The sequence below is a fragment of the Solea solea genome, chromosome 1 (genome assembly GCF_958295425.1).
Source record: "Solea solea chromosome 1, fSolSol10.1, whole genome shotgun sequence".
In the NCBI taxonomy this organism is placed as follows: Eukaryota; Metazoa; Chordata; class Actinopteri; order Pleuronectiformes; family Soleidae; genus Solea; species Solea solea.
Genome location: NC_081134.1, coordinates 15712429 through 15734273, shown reverse-complemented (window position 1 = coordinate 15734273; position 21845 = coordinate 15712429). Strand labels below are relative to the sequence as shown.

At 40.2% G+C, this 21845-nt stretch overlaps 5 protein-coding genes and 1 pseudogene across 5 annotated transcripts in view; 5 read left to right on the top strand and 1 right to left on the bottom strand.

Annotated features, from left to right (window-relative positions):
- Positions 1–21845, bottom strand: part of greb1l (GREB1 like retinoic acid receptor coactivator) — a 66945-nt gene that overhangs the window by 41296 nt on the left and 3804 nt on the right. The gene's annotated exons all lie outside the window — the stretch shown is intronic.
- On the top strand, positions 3034–4569 carry LOC131470987 (5-beta-cholestane-3-alpha,7-alpha-diol 12-alpha-hydroxylase-like). Its single transcript, XM_058647127.1, has one exon. The coding sequence runs from the start codon at positions 3034–3036 to the stop codon at positions 4567–4569; it is 1536 nt and encodes a 511-aa protein (XP_058503110.1).
- LOC131470992 (5-beta-cholestane-3-alpha,7-alpha-diol 12-alpha-hydroxylase-like) lies at positions 7410–9117 on the top strand (annotated as a pseudogene).
- On the top strand, positions 9177–12358 carry LOC131470973 (5-beta-cholestane-3-alpha,7-alpha-diol 12-alpha-hydroxylase-like). The gene has a single exon (XM_058647100.1). It carries the CDS (start codon positions 10269–10271, stop codon positions 11802–11804), a length of 1536 nt encoding a protein of 511 aa, XP_058503083.1. The 5' UTR covers positions 9177–10268; the 3' UTR covers positions 11805–12358.
- On the top strand, positions 13040–16419 carry LOC131472551 (7-alpha-hydroxycholest-4-en-3-one 12-alpha-hydroxylase-like). Its single transcript, XM_058649863.1, has 3 exons — positions 13040–13102; positions 14667–15226; positions 15375–16419. The coding sequence occupies exons 1-3, from the start codon at positions 13040–13042 to the stop codon at positions 15946–15948; spliced, it is 1197 nt and encodes a 398-aa protein (XP_058505846.1). The 3' UTR covers positions 15949–16419.
- LOC131470982 (5-beta-cholestane-3-alpha,7-alpha-diol 12-alpha-hydroxylase-like) lies at positions 17386–19284 on the top strand. The gene has a single exon (XM_058647112.1). It carries the CDS (start codon positions 17553–17555, stop codon positions 19086–19088), a length of 1536 nt encoding a protein of 511 aa, XP_058503095.1. The 5' UTR covers positions 17386–17552; the 3' UTR covers positions 19089–19284.

Here is a 21845-nt window from a genome sequence, read left to right as displayed (position 1 = left end):
TTAATATTTCCTTTTAAGAAGCTGAAAAATCAAAGAGCTTGCTTTGATTATTGAAAAAAAAAAAAACTCAAACCAATTTATCGATTATGAAAATAGTTGACGATTAATTTAGTAATCGATTAATAATCAATTAATTGAACAATCACTGCAGGCCTAATCCTTACATATTTATTCCTTTTCTTTTTTTCTTTTTATACAGAACATTCGTAGACCAGTTAATTAAACTTATATGGATAACAAAAAGTGTCAAAATTGCATATCACATCACACACACAGACAAAATAAAAATGTAATTTAAGAAATCTGGTTTGTACACTAAATATGACACGGCTACTGTCACTCTTCGGGTGTGAAGAACAGCCTTAAGAATCCGGTCGTCATTGGTGTGAATTTATACCATTTGAATGCAATACATGTCAAATAAAATAACATTTCCACTTCCTGCAGGTGAAACTAAGATGTAGCAGCTGACGCTAGGAGGCTTTGAGTAGGAAGCCCCACCCCCGCCAGAGGGATCAATGCACATAAATGCAAGAGGTCACAGACCTTTGACATCGCCTTTCAGCTGGGGGAGGGGCACTGGCCTTTGTGAGATTGGCTTTAATGATCCAATTGTCAACTTGTGTCACACACCTTTATACAGTACGTACAGTTTGGCTCACATGTTTCGCTACACTGCACACACACACACACACACACGCACGCGCACAAAAACACTCGACCCCTTCTACGTCCAATCATCCATCCATCCATCCAAAGGCAGCCGGCTTCAAGTGTGAGGACAGAATCAAAAGCCTTGCCCTGTATCTTACATCCAGCTGCCTCGCTTCGCTCTTCACCACTCCCACATCTGTTTAAACCTCTTCTCCCATCTCTTCCCCTCCTCTGCCTGTCCTTCCTCTCTGTAGACCTTATCGCTGCTCTCCCTCCTTCTTCTTTCATGCTGCATTTTTGAAGAGTCATTTTAACAGCCAGGCAGGAGGGAAAAAAAAATGCATTTGGTTCCATAAACCATATTGACGAAATAGCAAATAACTGCAGTCGATCTAATAACCAGGACACGTGTGTGAGTGGACCTGTAAGAACGACTGCCTTTCATTTTATCTGTATATGATTATTTCAAAGACAAACATCCTCCCCTGACAGAGTCATTACAGTGCATGAACATTTCTCTTCCTTTATTTAGACTTGGACACTTCTAGTGAACACAGTGTTCCTGGCATTCCTGACCCTCCATAAAAAAGAACAGGTTAAAAGTTTACAAGCATCCATGCAGAACACATTTGGCTCTGTAGATCGGCAGCAAGATGTACTTTTAATCCTCAAGTTTTTGCCAAGATTGACCTGATGTTACATGACCTAATGCGAAATAAGCTTATTTTTTAACAAAAACGGGTTCTTAATAACATAATACTGTAATGACAGTGGTGCTGTTACAGCAATACATCATAAACTCATAAAATAGGTATTTGTGGACAGTGGGCTATTTTAACTCAGCTATTAAGCTTAAGTTCAACTTTCAGGTATTTACTGCAGACATGTTCCAAAAGACATAATGTAGTTTTTCACCATTTCACAGATTAAAATTTTATCTTCACCTCCAAGAGCTACAATAGCAATATGCCGTTTTCATTCCATTTTCATTCATCTAATGGCGCATTTCCACTGGCTCTACTCGCCTCGCCTCGCCTCGCCACGGCACGGTTTAAAAAGCGTTTCCACTAGCCTAGTACCTGGTACCAGTCTCAGAGACCATGTTTTACACATTTGGTGATAATTTACTTAATTAAAAATGTCTAGAAAGTATTTTCTGGTATTGGATTAAATGTGAATCCATCTTCCATCACTGGTTTTGGATTAACTAATGACACAATTGTCACAATCAGGAACACTTTGAGAAGAGGGGTCCCTAACCCATGACTCGGCAGTTTAATGAAACAAAGTGTGAAACAGGAACACTTGTTAAGGGGAGAACAAAAAACAAAAATGAACCACTAATTTAAAAACATTTTGATTAATTTTATTTGCGTTAATTTGTGTATCAAAAAACACAAATTAACGCAAATAAAATATTGATTTCATTATTCAAAATTATTGTATTTTATTTGTTTTTAATTAGCATTTTTTTTTTACAAATAAAATACAATATTTCGGAAAAATTTAAGCAATATTTTATTTGCAGTTTGTGTATTTTGATTGTGTGGCTCACTTTTGTTTGCTCAATTCATCAAGTGTTGCTTGCTTTTTGAAAAGTGTTGATTGAAAATACTGACACAGAGAACCATCTGCCTGCATGATGACGACCTCCAGGTGATGTTTGTGTAATCTAAACGGTGTGAGGGTGTTTCATATGAAAGATTTGACCTTGTGTGGATCAATATTTAAAATGGTGTGTTTCTGGAGCGGTCTGAAGCGACAGCAGAAACTGAAAACCTCTGTGTAACTGATTGGATTGGTAATCGATCGTTACCTATGCCTATCACACACTGGTTTGTCATAACATGGAGGAATAGTGACATTAATGAACTTCAAATCGTTATGCATTCTTTGTGCGCTTCTTCCGGATAAATGAAGAGATACGTTAAAGAAAAATTGAGAAAATGCAAGAATAAAGAGAAGAAGATGAGCCCCGATGTGCTCCAAATGACAGAGGAGTCAGTGCCTCAGTCGTGAACCTCAACGCACCTAAATGCTCAAATCTCTGGACTGGGTAATCATCCACTTAAAAGTTGAAACTCATGAAACTCATTGTCTAGAAAATTTCCTTGTCAAGTCAATTTAGCTAAATTGGCCTCACATGTATGTTGGACTGGCAAAACAGCTTTTCATTATAGTTGGTGGTGTTCTATTTGATGTCAAATATTTGTGAGCTTTTACATTGGCATAGGCAATTATTTTCCTGTTTTCATAGTTGATGGACTTACCTGAAGGCTGAAACTCGTCCCACACAAAGGGAGAAGCATAAAGTCTATTTATAATGCAGGACATGGAGCTTTATGCCACATAACTGTGTGGTCCTCAGAGTAATCAGTCATGGGACTCCTGCTCTCTATATTTATTGGCTTTCTTGCCTCTTTGATCGGAGGACTTTACCTTCTTGGGGAGTTTCGAAGGCGCCAGCCAGGAGAGCCCCCTTTGGATAAGGGGCTCATCCCTTGGCTGGGTCATGTCTTGGAGTTTCGCAGGAACACACGGAAATTCATCGAGAGGATGAAGCAAAAGCATGGCGATGTATTCACAGTACAGCTGGGAGGGTTTTATATCACATTCCTTCAGGATCCTCTATCGTTTGGACCTTTTGTAAAAGAGAGCAGAGAAAAACTAGACTTTAACAAGTTTGCAAGGCATCTTGTACGCAGAGTGTTTGGTTATGAAGCTGAAGAGGATGAGCACCATAATTTCCTAGTCTCCAGCAACAAGCATCTCAAGGGAGATGGCCTGAAGGTACTGACACAAGCTATGATGGCTAATTTACAGAATCTGATGTTGCACAGAATCGATGGAGCTGCAGACAAAAGCACCTGGATAGAGGATGGACTCTTTATGTACAGCTACAATATTCTTTTTAGGGCCGGCTACTTGTCTCTGTTTGGCAATACACCACCTGAGTCAGAAGGAAGTGAAGAGAGATCGAAAGAGAAAGATAGAGCTGAGTCAGAAGCCTTATTCTCTGAATTTCGTAAATATGACCAACTCTTCCCTAACCTGGCCTTCGGGGTGCTCACACCCAGGCAGAGATTGGAGGCAAAGAGGCTGATGGAACTTCTCTGGAACGCTCTATCAATGCAGAAGATGAGGCTCAAGGACAACATCAGCCGCTGGATATGGGATATGCAGCAGTTCAGAAATGAGAAGGGTATGAAGGAGTCAATGACTGACAGGCTCATGTTTGTGCTTCTTTTTGCCTCTCAGGGCAACACAGGGTCCGCCTCCTTCTGGCTGCTCCTCTTTCTCATGAAACACCCAGAGGCCATGGCAGCAGTAAAGGAAGAGGTAGATAGGGTTGTGAAGGAATCAGGACAGGAAGTCCGACGTGGTGGTCCTTTAGTCGACCTGACCCACGAAATGCTGATGAAAACACCCATCCTGGACAGTGCTCTGGAAGAGAGTCTCCGACTCACTGCTGCACCCCTCCTCACCAGAGCTGTGCTTCAGGATATGACTCTCAAAATGGCAGATGGTCGTGAATATTTCATTCGTAAAGGTGACAGAATGGCAATGTTCCCTTACAGTGCAGTTCAAATGGACCCAGAGATCCACTCTGACCCATGTTCATTCAAATATGACCGCTTTCTCAATCCAGACAGGAGCAAGAAAACTCATTTCTACAAGCAGGGGAAGAAGGTGAAGTACTACAACATGCCCTGGGGTACTGGGGTCTCAATGTGTCCTGGGCGTTTCTTCGCCTCCAATGAAATTAAGCAGTTTGTTTTCCTCATGTTGATCTACTTTGAGTGTGAGCTGAAGAATCCTGATGAGAAGATACCTGAAATTGATGACAGGAGATGGGGCTTTGGATCCATGCAGCCTGTAAGAGATGTTCCGTTTCGGTACAGACTCAGAGATTAAACCAATTTGATAGGTTTGGGTTTATCACTTTGTATGTTACAGCATGAGTTTAAATATGTTCTTATATGAAGTATTCATTACATTTATCATCATAATAAAATGAATGTTAAAAATGAATGCTGAATTTTAAATATTGACTGTGTAACACAAACACATTCACTGACTCGTGCCTGTTTGTTGCAGCATGACCTGGTATTGGCATAGCTGCTAAAAAAACAATGTGCAAAAGAGAAATATTCAAACCTGGACTAATTTAGCCTGTCTAACTCATATTCAGGTTTATAAGTACTTGTGTTTGCTGCTCACATTAAAATATTGCATGCGACAAATAACTGGTTAAAGATTTTTTTTTTTTTATGTCAAGTGATGTATTACAGCTTAAACAGAAACACGGTCCTGTGAAAGATAAATGAGCCAGTAATAAAAACATGGTTCTTAACAACATAATAATGACAGTGACACTGTTACAGCAATAAATGTAAATCTAAGAATCATAAAATAGGTGTTGACATGATCTAATCCATGGTTTCTATCTGATTTATTTGTGGACAGGGGCTATTTTAACTCAGCTATTAAGCTTAAGTTCAACTTCACAGTACATACAAACAATGACATAATGTACTTTTTACCACCACATTGATTCATCATTTCACAGATTTATATTTTACCTTCACCTCCCAAGACCTACAACATCAAAATGTGTCTTAAATATTTGCAGGTGTTTTATGGTGTTTGTATTAACTAATGACACAATTGTCGCAATCAGGAACATTTTGAGAAGAGGGTCCTGACTCCCACGACTCAGCAGTTTAATGAAACAAAGAGTGAAACAAAAACACGCTTTTTATTTGGGATTGAGTGTCTTTCACCATCTGCAACTAGGATCAGAAAAGTCTTCGACCATTAAGAGGAGAGAAAAGGAGCAATGAGATTTATGGAATTAGATTTTCACAAAGAAAGCAACACTTTATGAATTGAGCAAACAAAAATGAACCACACAATCAAAATACACAAATTGCAAATAAAATATCGATTTCATCATTCAAAAACATTGTATTTTATTTGTTTGTACATACACTTGTTTGCAATGATCAGAATTTTGTTTCATTATTGCGTTTGCGCTCACTGGCTTGTTCTTTGCCCCGTGTTTTTTTGGGTTTGTGATTCTGAGCATGGGCGGGCCTTAGGAAGGGAGGGAGGAAGGAAGCTCCGTCTGGAAAGACATCCGACAAAATAATGTCGGGTGTCGACGGGGAAAACTTGTGGAACGAGTTCCAGACAGACGGCGACTTCGATCCTGTTGCTCCAAAGCTCAGGAGCCAATCAGCAGGCAGCTTCCTAAGGCCCGCCCATGGTCAGAATCACCAACAAAAAACCAGGAAGCGCAAAGAACAAGCGAGAGAGCGCAAACGCAAAAGAGTCGGAGCAAACAAAATTCAAAAAGCATATTTTCAAACTAACAAAATACAATATTGTGAATGATTAAATCAATATATCATTTTTGTTTGCTCCATTCATAAAGAGTCGCTTGCTTCTTGAAAAGTGTTGATTGAAAATACTGACACAAATCTAATTCCACAGAGAACCATCTGCCTGCATGATGACGACCTCCAGGTGATGTTTGTGTAATCTTACCTGTGTGAGGGTGTTTCATATGAAAGATTTGACCTCGTGTGGATCAATATTCAAAACTGTGTGTTTCTGGAGCAGTTTAAAGCGACAGCAGAAACTGAAAACCTCTGTGTAACTGATTGGATTGGTAATCAATGGTTACCTATGCCTATCACACACTGGTTTGTCATAACACGGAGGAATAATGACATTAATGAACTTTCAATTTGTTATGCATTCTTTGTGCGTTTCTTCCAGATGAATGAAGAGATACTGTACGTTCAAGACTAATTTGAATGACTTTTCCTGAGCAACTTGCACATCTATTACTTATCATTTTGATTATCAGAAGTTTAGAGTAAATGTTTTTCTGAAAAGAAGGAATAATTAGGTTCTGAATTACTTGATACAACACTACATCTTACTCATTTGCAGTACGCTCAGATTCAGTAAGTCAAGAACTAGAACTCGACATCTTCACAAAGCAACTTGGAAAAGTGTCGTCTCCTTAAAGGCTGGTGAGAGAAACCTGTCAGGAGTGTTGTCACAGGGGCTTGACTTATGAAGACAACAAAACATCAACCAGTTTAGATCTTCATGTTCTTTGTCAGGGTGCATAATGGTGGACCATAACCAGGCGAAAACACTTTAATAAATTAGTTTCCCATAAGATGTCAACATTTCTATGGTCAAAATCATTGAATTTACACATGTCCTGTTAAAATACATGGGAGAAGGGCGAGGTGAGGCAGCGATGAGCTGTGCCTCACTTCTGACGGCGCTGTGCCACACACACTGACTGAAGCAGGCAGTTGACGCATGTCCATTGCTGTCTCTCTTTATATCGCCAATATACATGTTTGATTACACATGTACTGCACATGCTGACGTTCCACAGTCTGTCTAATATCCATCCATCCATGTACTACCGCTTTATCCTCCACACGACAGTCATGGGGGGTGCTGTGCCAATCTTAGCTGACATAGGGCGATAAGCGGGGCTGTTTTGTGGACTGGCAAAACAGCTTTTCTGGGGTGTTCCATTTGATATCAAATATTTGTCATTGAAATTTTAATTTCATGCCATGAGCTCTTTCATTAGCATAAGCAATTATTTTTCCTGTTTTCATAGTTGATGAACTTATCTGAAGGCTGAAACTCGTCCCACACAAAGGGAGGAGCATAAAGTCTATTTATAATGCAGGACATGGAGCGTTGTGCCACATAACTGTGTGGTCCTCAGAGTAATCAGTCATGGGACTCCTGCTCTCTATATTTATTGGCTTTCTTGCCTCTCTGATCGGAGGACTTTACCTTCTTGGGGTGTTTCGAAGGCGGCAGCCAGGAGAGCCCCCTTTGGATAAGGGGCTCATCCCTTGGCTGGGTCATGTCTTGGAGTTTCGCAGGAACACACTGAAATTCATCGAGAGGATGAAGCAAAAGCATGGCGATGTATTCACAGTACAGCTGGGAGGGTTTTATATCACATTCTTTCAGGATCCTCTATCGTTTGGACCTTTTGTAAAAGAGAGAAGAGAAAAACTAGACCTTAACAAGTTTGCAAGGCATCTTGTACGCAGAGTGTTTGGTTATGAAGCTGAAGAGGATGAGCACCACATTCTCCAAGTCTCCAGCAACAAGCATCTCAAGGGAGATGGCCTAAAGGTACTGACACAAGCTATGATGGCTAATTTACAGAATCTGATGTTGCACAGAATCGATGGAGCTGCAGACAAAAGCACCTGGATAGAGGATGGACTCTTTATGTACAGCTACAATATTCTTTTTAGGGCCGGCTACTTGTCTCTGTTTGGCAATACACCACCTGAGTCAGAAAGAAGTGAAGAGAGATCGAAAGAGAAAGATAGAGCTGAGTCAGAAGCCTTATTCTCTGAGTTTCTTAAATATGACCAACTCTTCCCTAACCTGGCCTACGGGGTGCTCACACCCAGGCAGAGATTTGAGGCAAAGAGGCTGATGAAACTTTTCTGGAATGTTCTATCAGTGCAGAAGATGAGGCTCAAGGACAACATCAGCCACTGGATATGGAATATGCAGCAGTTCAAAAATGAGAAGGGTATGAAGGAGTCAATGATTGACAGGCTCATGTTTGTGCTTCATTTTGCCTCTCAGGGCAACACAGGGTCCGCCTCCTTCTGGCTGCTCTTCTTTCTCATGAAACACCCAGAGGCCATGGCAGCAGTAAAGGAAGAGGTAGATATATATATATACCTGCAATAACCTGCAATAACCTTTCTTGTTTTCTGTTTTGTTCATTTGTATTTCAATGTTGCTGAGAGTCTCGGGAGGAAATTTTGTTATGCTTGCATAATGACAATAAAGAATCTTGAATCTTGAATCTTGAGATAGGGTTGTGAAGGAATCAGGACACGAAGTCCGACGCGGTGGTCCTTTAGTCGACCTGACCCACGAAATGCTGATGAAAACACCCATCCTGGACAGTGCTCTGGAAGAGAGTCTCCGACTCACTGCTGCACCCCTCCTCACCAGAGCTGTGCTCAGGATATGACTCTCAAAATGGCAGATGGTCGTGAATATTTCCTTAGTAAAGGTGACAGAATGGCAATGTTCCCTTACAGTGCAGTTCAAATGGACCCAGAGATCCACCCTGACCCATGTTCATTCAAATATGACCGCTTTCTCAATCCAGACGGGAGCAAGAAAACTCATTTCTACAAGCAGGGGAAGAAGGTGAAGTACTACAACATGCCCTGGGGTGCTGGGGTCTCAATGTGTCCTGGGCGTTTCTTTGCCACCAATGAAATGAAGCAGTTTGTTTTCCTCATGTTGATCTACTTAGAGTTTGAGCTGAAGAATCCTGATGAGAAGATACCTGAAATTGACGACGGGAGATGGGGCTTTGGATCCATGCAGCCTGTGAGAAATGTTCCGTTTCGGTACAGACTCAGAGATTAAACCAACTTGAATGGTTTGGGTTTAGCACTTTGTATGTTACAGCATGAGTTCAAATATGTTCTAATATGAACGATCTTCATGCAGGTTGTTCAGCAAAAGGTCAACATTGTGACCTTTTGCAAGGCATTACGTTTATCATCATAATGAAATGAATGTCAAAAATGAATGCTGAATTTTGAGTACTGAGAGTACTGACTGTAACACAAACACATTCACTCACTGTTGCCTGATCACCTGGTATTGACTTAGCTGCTAAATAAACTAGAGCTGAAACGATTAATCGATTATTAATCGATTACAAAATTAATCGACAACTATTTTGATAATCGATTCATCGGTTTGAAGCTTTTTTCATAATTAAAACAAGATTTCTGATTGTTTAAGCTTCTTAAATATGAATATTTTCTTCATTTCTTTGCTCTGGATAACAAATTAATCATTAAAAGTCAATCATTTTGGTTTGTGGACAAAACAAGACATTTGAGAACATCATCATTTCCAGGTTTGACGAACACCGATCAACATTTTTTATGGTTTTCTGATATTCTATGGACCAAACGATTAATCAATTAATCGAGAAAATAATCGACAGATTAATCGATTATGAAAATAATCTTAAGTTGCAGCTCTAAAATAAACTGTGCAAAAGAGGAGGACGACCTGCAGGGGAAAGCTGCTAATTTGTTTTGAATGTTCTTCTTTTTGCGCGTTGATAGACGTCAGAAATTTCTTTTAATGCAGTTTTAAGAAACGTTTTTCTTTTACCAGTTAACACTACTTTGTTGGCTGTGTGGACATTTCTGTGGAACTTTTCATCATTGTTGGGTGAGTTCTATATGATGTCAAATATTTGTCATTTAAATTTTTGGAACATAAACGATCCTGTGATCTTATTTCAACCCGGGGGCAATATTTTTGTGTAACTCAACTCTTTTCCTTCCACTACAAATGACGAGTTGGAAATACTGACTGGCGTGTGACATGAGCGTTTACATTAGTATAGGCAATTATTTTTCCAGTTTTCATAGTTGATGGACAAATATGAAGGCTGAAACTCGTTCCACAAAAAAGGGAGGAGCATAAAGTCTATTTATAATGCAGGACATGGAGCGTTGTGCCACATAACTGTGTGGTCCTCAGAGTAATCAGTCATGGGACTCCTGCTCTCCATATTTATTGGCTTTCTTGCCTCTCTGATCGGAGGACTTTACCTTCTTGGGGTGTTTCGAAGGCGCCAGCCAGGAGAGCCCCCTTTGGATAAGGGGCTCATCCCTTGGCTGGGTCATGTCTTGGAGTTTCGCAGGAACACACTGAAATTCATCGAGAGGATGAAGCAAAAGCATGGCGATGTATTCACAGTACAGCTGGGAGGTTCTTATATCACATTCCTTCAGGATCCTCTATCGTTTGGACCTTTTGTAAAAGAGAGAAGAGAAAAACTAGACCTTAACAAGTTTGCAAGGCATCTTGTACGCAGAGTGTTTGGTTATGAAGCTGAAGAGGATGAGCACCACATTCTCCAAGTCTCCAGCAACAAGCATCTCAAGGGAGATGGCCTGAAGGTACTGACACAAGCTATGATGGCTAATTTACAGAATCTGATGTTGCACAGAATCGATGGAGCTGCAGACAAAAGCACCTGGATAGAGGATGGACTCTTTATGTACAGCTACAATATTCTTTTTAGGGCCGGCTACTTGTCTCTGTATGGCAATACAGCCCCTGAGTCAGAAGGAAGTGAAGAGAGATCGAAAGAGAAAGATAGAGCTGAGTCAGAAGCCTTATTCTCTGAATTTCGTAAATATGACCAACTCTTCCCTAACCTGACCTACGGGGTGCTCACACCCAGGCAGAGATTGGAGGCAAAGAGGCTGATGGAACTTTTCTGGAATGTTCTATCAATGCAGAAGATGAGGCTCAAGGACAACATCAGCCACTGGATTTGGGATATGCAGCAGTTCAGAAATGAGAAGGGTATGAAGGAGTCAATGATTGACAGGTATATGTTTGTGCTTCTTTTTGTCTCTCAGGGCAACACAGGGCCCGCCTCCTTCTGGCTGCTCCTCTTTCTCATGAAACACCCAGAGGCCATGGCAGCAGTAAAGGAAGAGGTAGATAGGGTTGTGAAGGAATCAGGACAGGAAGTCCGACGTGATGGTCCTTTAGTCGACCTGACCCACGAAATGCTGATGAAAACACCCATCCTGGACAGTGCTCTGGAAGAGAGTCTCCGACTCACTGCTGCACCCCTCCTCACCAGAGCTGTGCTTCAGGATATGACTCTCAAAATGGCAGATGGTCGTGAATATTTCATTCGTAAAGGTGACAGAATGGCAATGTTCCCTTACAGTGCAGTTCAAATGGACCCAGAGATCCACCCTGACCCATGTTCATTCAAATATGACCGCTTTCTCAATCCAGACGGGAGCAAGAAAACTCATTTCTACAAGCAGGGGAAGAAGGTGAAGTACTACAACATGCCCTGGGGTGCTGGGGTCTCAATGTGTCCTGGGCGTTTCTTCGCCTCCAATGAAATGAAGCAGTTTGTTTTCCTCATGTTGATCTACTTTGAGTGTGAGCTGAAGAATCCTGATGAGAAGATACCTGAAATTGACGACGGGAGATGGGGCTTTGGATCCATGCAGCCTGTCAGAGATGTTCCGTTTCGGTACAGACTCAGAGATTAAACCAATTTGATAGGTTTGGGTTTATCACTTTGTATGTTACAGCATGAGTTTAAATATGTTCTTATATGAAGTATTCATTACATTTATCATCATAATAAAATGAATGTTAAAAATGAATGCTGAATTTTGAATATTGACTGTGTAACACAAACACATTCACTGACTCGTGCCTGTTTGTTGCAGCATGACCTGGTATTGGCATAGCTGCTAAAAAACAATGTGCAAAAGAGAAATATTCAAACCTGGACTAATTTAGCCTGTCTAACTCATATTCAGGTTTATAACTACTTGTGTTTGCTGCTCACATTAAAATATTGCATGCGACAAATAACTGGTTAAAGATTTTTTTTTTTTTATGTCAAGTGATGTATAACAGCTTAAACAGAAACACGGTCCTGTGAAAGATAAATGAGCCAGTAATAAAAACATGGTTCTTAACAACATAATAATGACAGTGACACTGTTACAGCAATAAATGTAAATCTAAGAATCATAAAATAGGTGTTGACATGATCTAATCCATGGTTTCTATCTGATTTATTTGTGGACAGGGGCTATTTTAACTCAGCTATTAAGCTTAAGTTCAACTTCACAGTACATACAAACAATGACATAATGTACTTTTTACCACCACATTGATTCATCATTTCACAGATTTATATTTTACCTTCACCTCCCAAGACCTACAACATCAAAATGTGTCTTAAATATTTGCAGGTGTTTTATGGTGTTTGTATTAACTAATGACACAATTGTCGCAATCAGGAACATTTTGAGAAGAGGGTCCTGACTCCCACGACTCAGCAGTTTAATGAAACAAAGAGTGAAACAAAAACACGCTTTTTATTTGGGATTGAGTGTCTTTCACCATCTGCAACTAGGATCAGAAAAGTCTTCGACCATTAAGAGGAGAGAAAAGGAGCAATGAGATTTATGGAATTAGATTTTCACAAAGAAAGCAACACTTTATGAATTGAGCAAACAAAAATGAACCACACAATCAAAATACACAAATTGCAAATAAAATATCGATTTCATCATTCAAAAACATTGTATTTTATTTGTTTGTACATACACTTGTTTGCAATGATCAGAATTTTGTTTCATTATTGCGTTTGCGCTCACTGGCTTGTTCTTTGCCCCGTGTTTTTTTGGGTTTGTGATTCTGAGCATGGGTGGGCCTTAGGAAGGGAGGGAGGAAGGAAGCTCCGTCTGGAAAGACATCCGACAAAATAATGTCGGGTGTCGACGGGGAAAACTTGTGGAACGAGTTCCAGACAGACGGCGACTTCGATCCTGTTGCTCCAAAGCTCAGGAGCCAATCAGCAGGCAGCTTCCTAAGGCCCGCCCATGGTCAGAATCACCAACAAAAAACCAGGAAGCGCAAAGAACAAGCGAGAGAGCGCAAACGCAAAAGAGTCGGAGCAAACAAATTTCAGTTCCCTGCAAACAAAAAGCATATTTTCAAACTAACAAAATACAATATTGTGAATGATTAAATCGATATATCATTTTTGTTTGCTCCATTCATAAAGAGTCGCTTGCTTCTTGAAAAGTGTTGATTGAAAATACTGACACAAATCTAATTCCACAGAGAACCATCTGCCTGCATGATGACGACCTCCAGGTGATGTTTGTGTAATCTAACCTGTGTGAGGGTGTTTCATATGAAAGATTTGACCTCGTGTGGATCAATATTCAAAACTGTGTGTTTCTGGAGCAGTTTAAAGCGACAGCAGAAACTGAAAACCTCTGTGTAACTGATTGGATTGGTAATCAATGGTTACCTATGCCTATCACACACTGGTTTGTCATAACACGGAGGAATAATGACATTAATGAACTTTCAATTTGTTATGCATTCTTTGTGCGTTTCTTCCAGATAAATGAAGAGATACGTTCAAGACTAATTTGAATGACTTTTCCTGAGCAACTTGCACATCTATTACTTATCATTTTGATTATCAGGAGTTTAGAGTAAATGTTTTTCTGAAAAGAAGGAATAATTAGGTTCTGAATTACTTGATACAACACTACATCTTACTCATTTGCAGTACGCTCAGATTCAGTAAGTCAAGAACTAGAACTCGACATCTTCACAAAGCAACTTGGAAAAGTGTCGTCTCCTTAAAGGCTGGTGAGAGAAACCTGTCAGGAGTGTTGTCACAGGGGCTTGACTTATGAAGACAACAAAACATCAACCAGTTTAGATCTTCATGTTCTTTGTCAGGGTGCATAATGGTGGACCATAACCAGGCGAAAACACTTTAATAAATTAGTTTCCCATAAGATGTCCACATTTCTATGGTCAAAATCACTGAATTTACACATGTCCTGTTAAAATACATGGGAGAAGGGCGAGGTGAGGCAGCGATGAGCTGTGCCTCACTTCTGACGGCGCTGTGCCACACACACTGACTGAAGCAGGCAGTTGACGCATGTCCATTGCTGTCTCTCTTTATATCGCCAATATACATGTTTGATTACACATGTACTGCACATGCTGACGTTCCACAGTCTGTCTAATATCCATCCATCCATGTACTACCGCTTTATCCTCCACACGACAGTCATGGGGGGTGCTGTGCCAATCTTAGCTGACATAGGGCGATAGGCGGGGCTGTTTTCTGGACTGGCAAAACAGCTTTTCTGGGGTGTTCCATTTGATATCAAATATTTGTCATTGAAATTTTAATTTCGTGCCATGAGCTCTTTCATTAGCATAAGCAATTATTTTTCCTGTTTTCATGGTTGATGAACTTATCTGAAGGCTGAAACTCGTCCCACACAAAGGGAGGAGCATAAAGTCTATTTATAATGCAGGACATGGAGCGTTGTGCCACATAACTGTGTGGTCCTCAGAGTAATCAGTCATGGGACTCCTGCTCTCTTTACAATTTACAGAATCTGATGTTGCACAGAATCGATGGAGCTGCAGACAAAAGCACCTGGATAGAGGATGGACTCTTTATGTACAGCTACAATATTCTTTTTAGGGCCGGCTACTTGTCTCTGTTTGGCAATACACCACCTGAGTCAGAAGGAAGTGAAGAGAGATCGAAAGAGAAAGATAGAGCTGAGTCAGAAGCCTTATTCTCTGAGTTTCTTAAATATGACCAACTCTTCCCTAACCTGGCCTACGGGGTGCTCACACCCAGGCAGAGATTTGAGGCAAAGAGGCTGATGAAACTTTTCTGGAATGTTCTATCAGTGCAGAAGATGAGGCTCAAGGACAACATCAGCCACTGGATATGGAATATGCAGCAGTTCAAAAATGAGAAGGGTATGAAGGAGTCAATGATTGACAGGCTCATGTTTGTGCTTCATTTTGCCTCTCAGGGCAACACAGGGTCCGCCTCCTTCTGGCTGCTCTTCTTTCTCATGAAACACCCAGAGGCCATGGCAGCAGTAAAGGAAGAGGTAGATATATATATATACCTGCAATAACCTGCAATAACCTTTCTTGTTTTCTGTTTTGTTCATTTGTATTTCAATGTTGCTGAGAGTCTCGGGAGGAAATTTTGTTATGCTTGCATAATGACAATAAAGAATCTTGAATCTTGAATCTTGAGATAGGGTTGTGAAGGAATCAGGACACGAAGTCCGACGCGGTGGTCCTTTAGTCGACCTGACCCACGAAATGCTGATGAAAACACCCATCCTGGACAGTGCTCTGGAAGAGAGTCTCCGACTCACTGCTGCACCCCTCCTCACCAGAGCTGTGCTTCAGGATATGACTCTCAAAATGGCAGATGGTCGTGAATATTTCATTCGTAAAGGTGACAGAATGGCAATGTTCCCTTACAGTGCAGTTCAAATGGACCCAGAGATCCACCCTGACCCATGTTCATTCAAATATGACCGCTTTCTCAATCCAGACGGGAGCAAGAAAACTCATTTCTACAAGCAGGGGAAGAAGGTGAAGTACTACAACATGCCCTGGGGTGCTGGGGTCTCAATGTGTCCTGGGCGTTTCTTCGCCTCCAATGAAATGAAGCAGTTTGTTTTCCTCATGTTGATCTACTTAGAGTTTGAGCTGAAGAATCCTGATGAGAAGATACCTGAAATTGACGACGGGAGATGGGGCTTTGGATCCATGCAGCCTGTGAGAAATGTTCCGTTTCGGTACAGACTCAGAGATTAAACCAACTTGATAGGTTTGGGTTTAGCACTTTGTATGTTACAGCATGAGTTTAAATATGTTCTAATATGAACGATCTTCATGCAGGTTGTTCAGCAAAAGGTCAACATTGTGACCTTTTGCAAGGCATTACGTTTATCATCATAATGAAATGAATGTCAAAAATGAATGCTGAATTTTGAGTACTGAGAGTACTGACTGTAACACAAACACATTCACTCACTGTTGCCTGATCACCTGGTATTGACTTAGCTGCTAAATAAACTAGAGCTGAAACGATTAATCGATTATTAATCGATTACTAAATTAATCGACAACTATTTTGATATTCGATTCATCGGTTTGAAGCTTTTTCATAATTAAAACAAGATTTCTGATTGTTTAAGCTTCTTAAATATGAATATTTTCTTCATTTCTTTGCTCTGGATAACAAATTAATCATTAAAAGTCAATCATTTTGGTTTGTGGACAAAACAAGACATCTGAGAACATCATCATTTCCAGGTTTGACGAACACCGATCAACATTTTTTATGGTTTTCTGATATTCTATGGACCAAACGATTAATCAATTAATCGAGAAAATAATCGACAGATTAATCGATTATGAAAATAATCGTAAGTTGCAGCTCTAAAATAAACTGTGCAAAAGAGGAGGACGACCTGCAGGGGAAAGCTGCTAATTTGTTTTGAATGTTCTTCTTTTTGCGCGTTGATAGACGTCAGAAATTTCTTTTAATGCAGTTTTAAGAAACGTTTTTCTTTTACCAGTTAACACTACTTTGTTGGCTGTGTGGACATTTCTGTGTAACTTTTCATCATTGTTGGGTGAGTTCTATATGATGTCAAATATTTGTCATTTAAATTTTTGGAACATAAACGATCCTGTGATCTTATTTCAACCCCGGGGCAATATTTTTGTGTAACTCAACTCTTTTCCTTCCACTACAAATGACGAGTTGGAAATACTGACTGGCGTGTGACATGAGCTGAAATGTATTAACTAATGACACAATTGTCGCAATCAGGAACATTTTGAGAAGAGGGTCCTGACTCCCACGACTCAGCAGTTTAATAAAACAAAGCGTGAAACAAAAACACACTTTTTATTTGGTATTGAGTGTCTTTCACCATCTGCAACTAGGATCAGAAAAGTCTTCGACCATTAAGAGGAGAGAAAAGGAGCAATGAGATCTATGGAATTAGATTTTCACAAAGAAAGCAACACTTTATGAATTGAGCTAACAAAAATGAACCACACAATCAAAATACACAAATTGCAAATAAAATATCGATTTCATCATTCATGATGATTCATCGGGGCCTTGTCAAGTTAATTTAGCTAAATTGGCCTCACAAGTATGTTGGACTGGCAAAACAGCTTTTCTGGGGTGTTCCATTTGATATCAAATATTTGTCATTGAAATTTCAATGACAAATTTCTCGTTTTCATTAGCATAGGCAATTATTTTTCCTGTTTTCATAGTTGATGAACTTATCTGAAGGCTGAAACTCGTCCCACACAAAAGGAGGAGCATAAAGTCTATTTATAATGCAGGACATGGAGCGTTGTGCCACATAACTGTGTGGTCCTCAGAGTAATCAGTCATGGAACTCCTGCTCTCCATATTTATTGGCTTTCTTGCCTCTCTGATCGGAGGACTTTACCTTCTTGGGGTGTTTCGAAGGCGGCAGCCAGGAGAGCCCCCTTTGGATAAGGGGCTCATCCCTTGGCTGGGTCATGTCTTGGAGTTTCGCAGGAACACACTGAAATTCATCGAGAGGATGAAGCAAAAGCATGGCGATGTATTCACAGTACAGCTGGGAGGTTCTTATATCACATTCCTTCAGGATCCTCTATCGTTTGGACCTTTTGTAAAAGAGAGAAGAGAAAAACTAGACCTTAACAAGTTTGCAAGGCATCTTGTACGCAGAGTGTTTGGTTATGAAGCTGAAGTGGATGAGCACCACATTCTCCAAGTCTCCAGCAACAAGCATCTCAAGGGAGATGGCCTGAAGGTACTGACACAAGCTATGATGGCTAATTTACAGAATCTGATGTTGCACAGAATCGATGGAGCTGCAGACAAAAGCACCTGGATAGAGGATGGACTCTTTATGTACAGCTACAATATTCTTTTTAGGGCCGGCTACTTGTCTCTGTATGGCAATACAGCCCCTGAGTCAGAAGGAAGTGAAGAGAGATCGAAAGAGAAAGATAGAGCTGAGTCAGAAGCCTTATTCTCTGAATTTCGTAAATATGACCAACTCTTCCCTAACCTGACCTACGGGGTGCTCACACCCAGGCAGAGATTGGAGGCAAAGAGGCTGATGGAACTTTTCTGGAATGTTCTATCAATGCAGAAGATGAGGCTCAAGGACAACATCAGCCACTGGATTTGGGATATGCAGCAGTTCAGAAATGAGAAGGGTATGAAGGAGTCAATGATTGACAGGTATATGTTTGTGCTTCTTTGGGCGTCCCAGGGCAACACAGGGCCCACCTCCTTCTGGCTGCTCCTCTTTCTCATGAAACACCCAGAGGCCATGGCAGCAGTAAAGGAAGAGGTAGATAGGGTTGTGAAGGAATCAGGACAGGAAGTCCGACGTGATGGTCCTTTAGTCGACCTGACCCACGAAATGCTGATGAAAACACCCATCCTGGACAGTGCTCTGGAAGAGAGTCTCCGACTCACTGCTGCACCCCTCCTCACCAGAGCTGTGCTTCAGGATATGACTCTCAAAATGGCAGACGGTCGTGAATATTTCATTCGTAAAGGTGACAGAATGGCAATGTTCCCTTACAGTGCAGTTCAAATGGACCCAGAGATCCACCCTGACCCATGTTCATTCAAATATGACCGCTTTCTCAATCCAGACGGGAGCAAGAAAACTCATTTCTACAAGCAGGGGAAGAAGGTGAAGTACTACAACATGCCCTGGGGTGCTGGGGTCTCAATGTGTCCTGGGCGTTTCTTCGCCTCCAATGAAATGAAGCAGTTTGTTTTCCTCATGTTGATCTACTTAGAGTTTGAGCTGAAGAATCCTGATGAGAAGATACCTGAAATTGATGACAGGAGATGGGGCTTTGGATCCATGCAGCCTGTGAGAAATGTTCCCTTTCGGTACAGACTCAGAGATTAAACCAACTTGATAGGTTTGGGTTTAGCACTTTGTATGTTACAGCATGAGTTTAAATATGTTCTAATATGAACGATCTTCATGCAGGTTGCTAAGCAAAAGATCAACATTGTGATTTTAGATGAAAACACTGATTCATGTTGTTCACCTAAGTATTCATTACATGTATCATCATAATAAAATGAATGTTAAAAATGAATGCTGAATTCGACTCGTGCCTGTTTGTTGCAGCATGACCTGGTTTTGACATACTGTAGCTGCTAAAAAAAACAATGTGCAAAAGAGAAATATTCAAACCTGGACTAATTTAGCCTGTCTAACTCATATTCAGGTTTATAACTACTTGTGTTTGATGCTTACATTAAAATATTGCATGTGACAAATAACTGGTTAAAGATTTTTTTTTTTATATATCAAGTGATGTATTACAGCTTAAACAGAAACACGGTCCTGTGAAAGATAAATGAGCCAGTAATAAAAACATGGTTCTTAACAACATAATAATGACAGTGACACTGTTACAGCAATAAATGTAAATCTAAGAATCATAAAATAGGTGTTGACATGATCTAATCCATGGTTTCTATCTGATTTATTTGTGGACAGGGGCTATTTTAACTCAGCTATTAAGCTTAAGTTCAACTTCACAGTACATACAAACAATGACATAATGTACTTTTTACCACCACATTGATTCATCATTTCACAGATTTATATTTTACCTTCACCTCCCAAGACCTACAACATCAAAATGTGTCTTAAATATTTGCAGGTGTTTTATGGTGTTTGTATTAACTAATGACACAATTGTCGCAATCAGGAACATTTTGAGAAGAGGGTCCTGACTCCCACGACTCAGCAGTTTAATGAAACAAAGAGTGAAACAAAAACACGCTTTTTATTTGGGATTGAGTGTCTTTCACCATCTGCAACTAGGATCAGAAAAGTCTTCGACCATTAAGAGGAGAGAAAAGGAGCAATGAGATTTATGGAATTAGATTTTCACAAAGAAAGCAACACTTTATGAATTGAGCAAACAAAAATGAACCACACAATCAAAATACACAAATTGCAAATAAAATATCGATTTCATCATTCAAAAACATTGTATTTTATTTGTTTGTACATACACTTGTTTGCAATGATCAGAATTTTGTTTCATTATTGCGTTTGCGCTCACTGGCTTGTTCTTTGCCCCGTGTTTTTTTGGGTTTGTGATTCTGAGCATGGGTGGGCCTTAGGAAGGGAGGGAGGAAGGAAGCTCCGTCTGGAAAGACATCCGACAAAATAATGTCGGGTGTCGACGGGGAAAACTTGTGGAACGAGTTCCAGACAGACGGCGACTTCGATCCTGTTGCTCCAAAGCTCAGGAGCCAATCAGCAGGCAGCTTCCTAAGGCCCGCCCATGGTCAGAATCACCAACAAAAAACCAGGAAGCGCAAAGAACAAGCGAGAGAGCGCAAACGCAAAAGAGTCGGAGCAAACAAAATTCAAAAAGCATATTTTCAAACTAACAAAATACAATATTGTGAATGATTAAATCGATATATCATTTTTGTTTGCTCAATTTATAAAGTGTCGCTTGCTTCTTGAAAAGTGTTGATTGAAAATACTGACACAAATCTAATTCCACAGAGAACCATCTGCCTGCATGATGACGACCTCCAGGTGATGTTTGTGTAATCTAACCTGTGTGAGGGTGTTTCATATGAAAGATTTGACCTCGTGTGGATCAATATTCAAAATGGTGTGTTTCTGGAGCAGTTTAAAGCAACAGCAGAAACTGAAAACCTCTGTGTAACTGATTAGATTGGTAATCAATCGTTTGCTATGCCTATCACACACTGGTTTGTCATAACACGGAGGAATAATGACATTAATGATCTTTCAATTTGTTATGCATTCTTTGTGCGTTTCTTCCAGATAAATGAGGAGATACGTTCAAGAAAAATGGAGAAAATGCAAGAATAAGACTAGAAGATGAGCCCCGATGTGCTCCAAATGACAGTGAGTGAAGAATGAGAGAGAAAATAAATGAATCTGTAACCCTGGTGACAATTGACTATCCACAGCTGGGTTGTGTGAGAAATGTCATGTTGCTTTTTTTAAGTTTTGAATCAGCAGGTTGTCATCATAATAAAATACAGCGAATAATAGAGAGACTGCCATTATCATAACAGCATAAAACCAGTATTTCAAGCAAGATAAAGACATGTGTTTATTCAAGGTTGATTTATCTCATTTGAATGACTTTTCCTGAGCAACTTGCACATCTATTACTTATCATTTTGATTATCAGAAGTTTAGAGTAAATGTTTTTCTGAAAAGAAGGAATAATTAGAGTCTGAATTACTTGATACAACACTACATCTTAATCATTTGCAGTACGCTTAGATCCAGTAAATCAAGAACTCGACATTTTCACAAAGCAACTTGGGAAAGTGTTGTCTCCTTAAAGGCTGGTGAGAGAAACCTGTCAGGAGTGTTGTCACAGGGGCTTGACTTATGAAGACAACAAAACATCAACCAGTTTAGATCTTCATGTTCTTTGTCAGGGTGCATAATGGTGGCCCATAATCAAACGAAAACACTTTAATAAATTAGTTTCCCGTAAGATGTCAACATTTCTATGGTCAAAATCACTGAATTTACACATTTCCTGTTAAAATACATGGGAGAAGGGCGAGGTGAGGCAGCGATGAGCTGTGCCTCACTTCTGACGGCGCTGTGCCACACACACTGACTGAAGCAGGCAGTTGA

What these genes read in the sequence shown, in the direction of transcription:
- LOC131470987 (XM_058647127.1), top strand. Translation starts at nt 3,034, where the DNA reads ATGGGACTCCTGCTCTCTATATTTATTGGCTTTCTTGCCTCTTTGATC.
- LOC131470973 (XM_058647100.1), top strand. Translation starts at nt 10,269, where the DNA reads ATGGGACTCCTGCTCTCCATATTTATTGGCTTTCTTGCCTCTCTGATC.
- LOC131472551 (XM_058649863.1), top strand. Translation starts at nt 13,040, where the DNA reads ATGTCGGGTGTCGACGGGGAAAACTTGTGGAACGAGTTCCAGACAGAC. An exon ending in CAGACGGCGACTTCGATCCT is followed by an intron (nt 13,103 to 14,666) that starts GTTGCTCCAAAG and finishes TGTGGTCCTCAG; the next exon opens with AGTAATCAGTCATGGGACTC. An exon ending in GCAGCAGTAAAGGAAGAGGT is followed by an intron (nt 15,227 to 15,374) that starts AGATATATATAT and finishes TCTTGAATCTTG; the next exon opens with AGATAGGGTTGTGAAGGAAT.
- LOC131470982 (XM_058647112.1), top strand. Translation starts at nt 17,553, where the DNA reads ATGGAACTCCTGCTCTCCATATTTATTGGCTTTCTTGCCTCTCTGATC.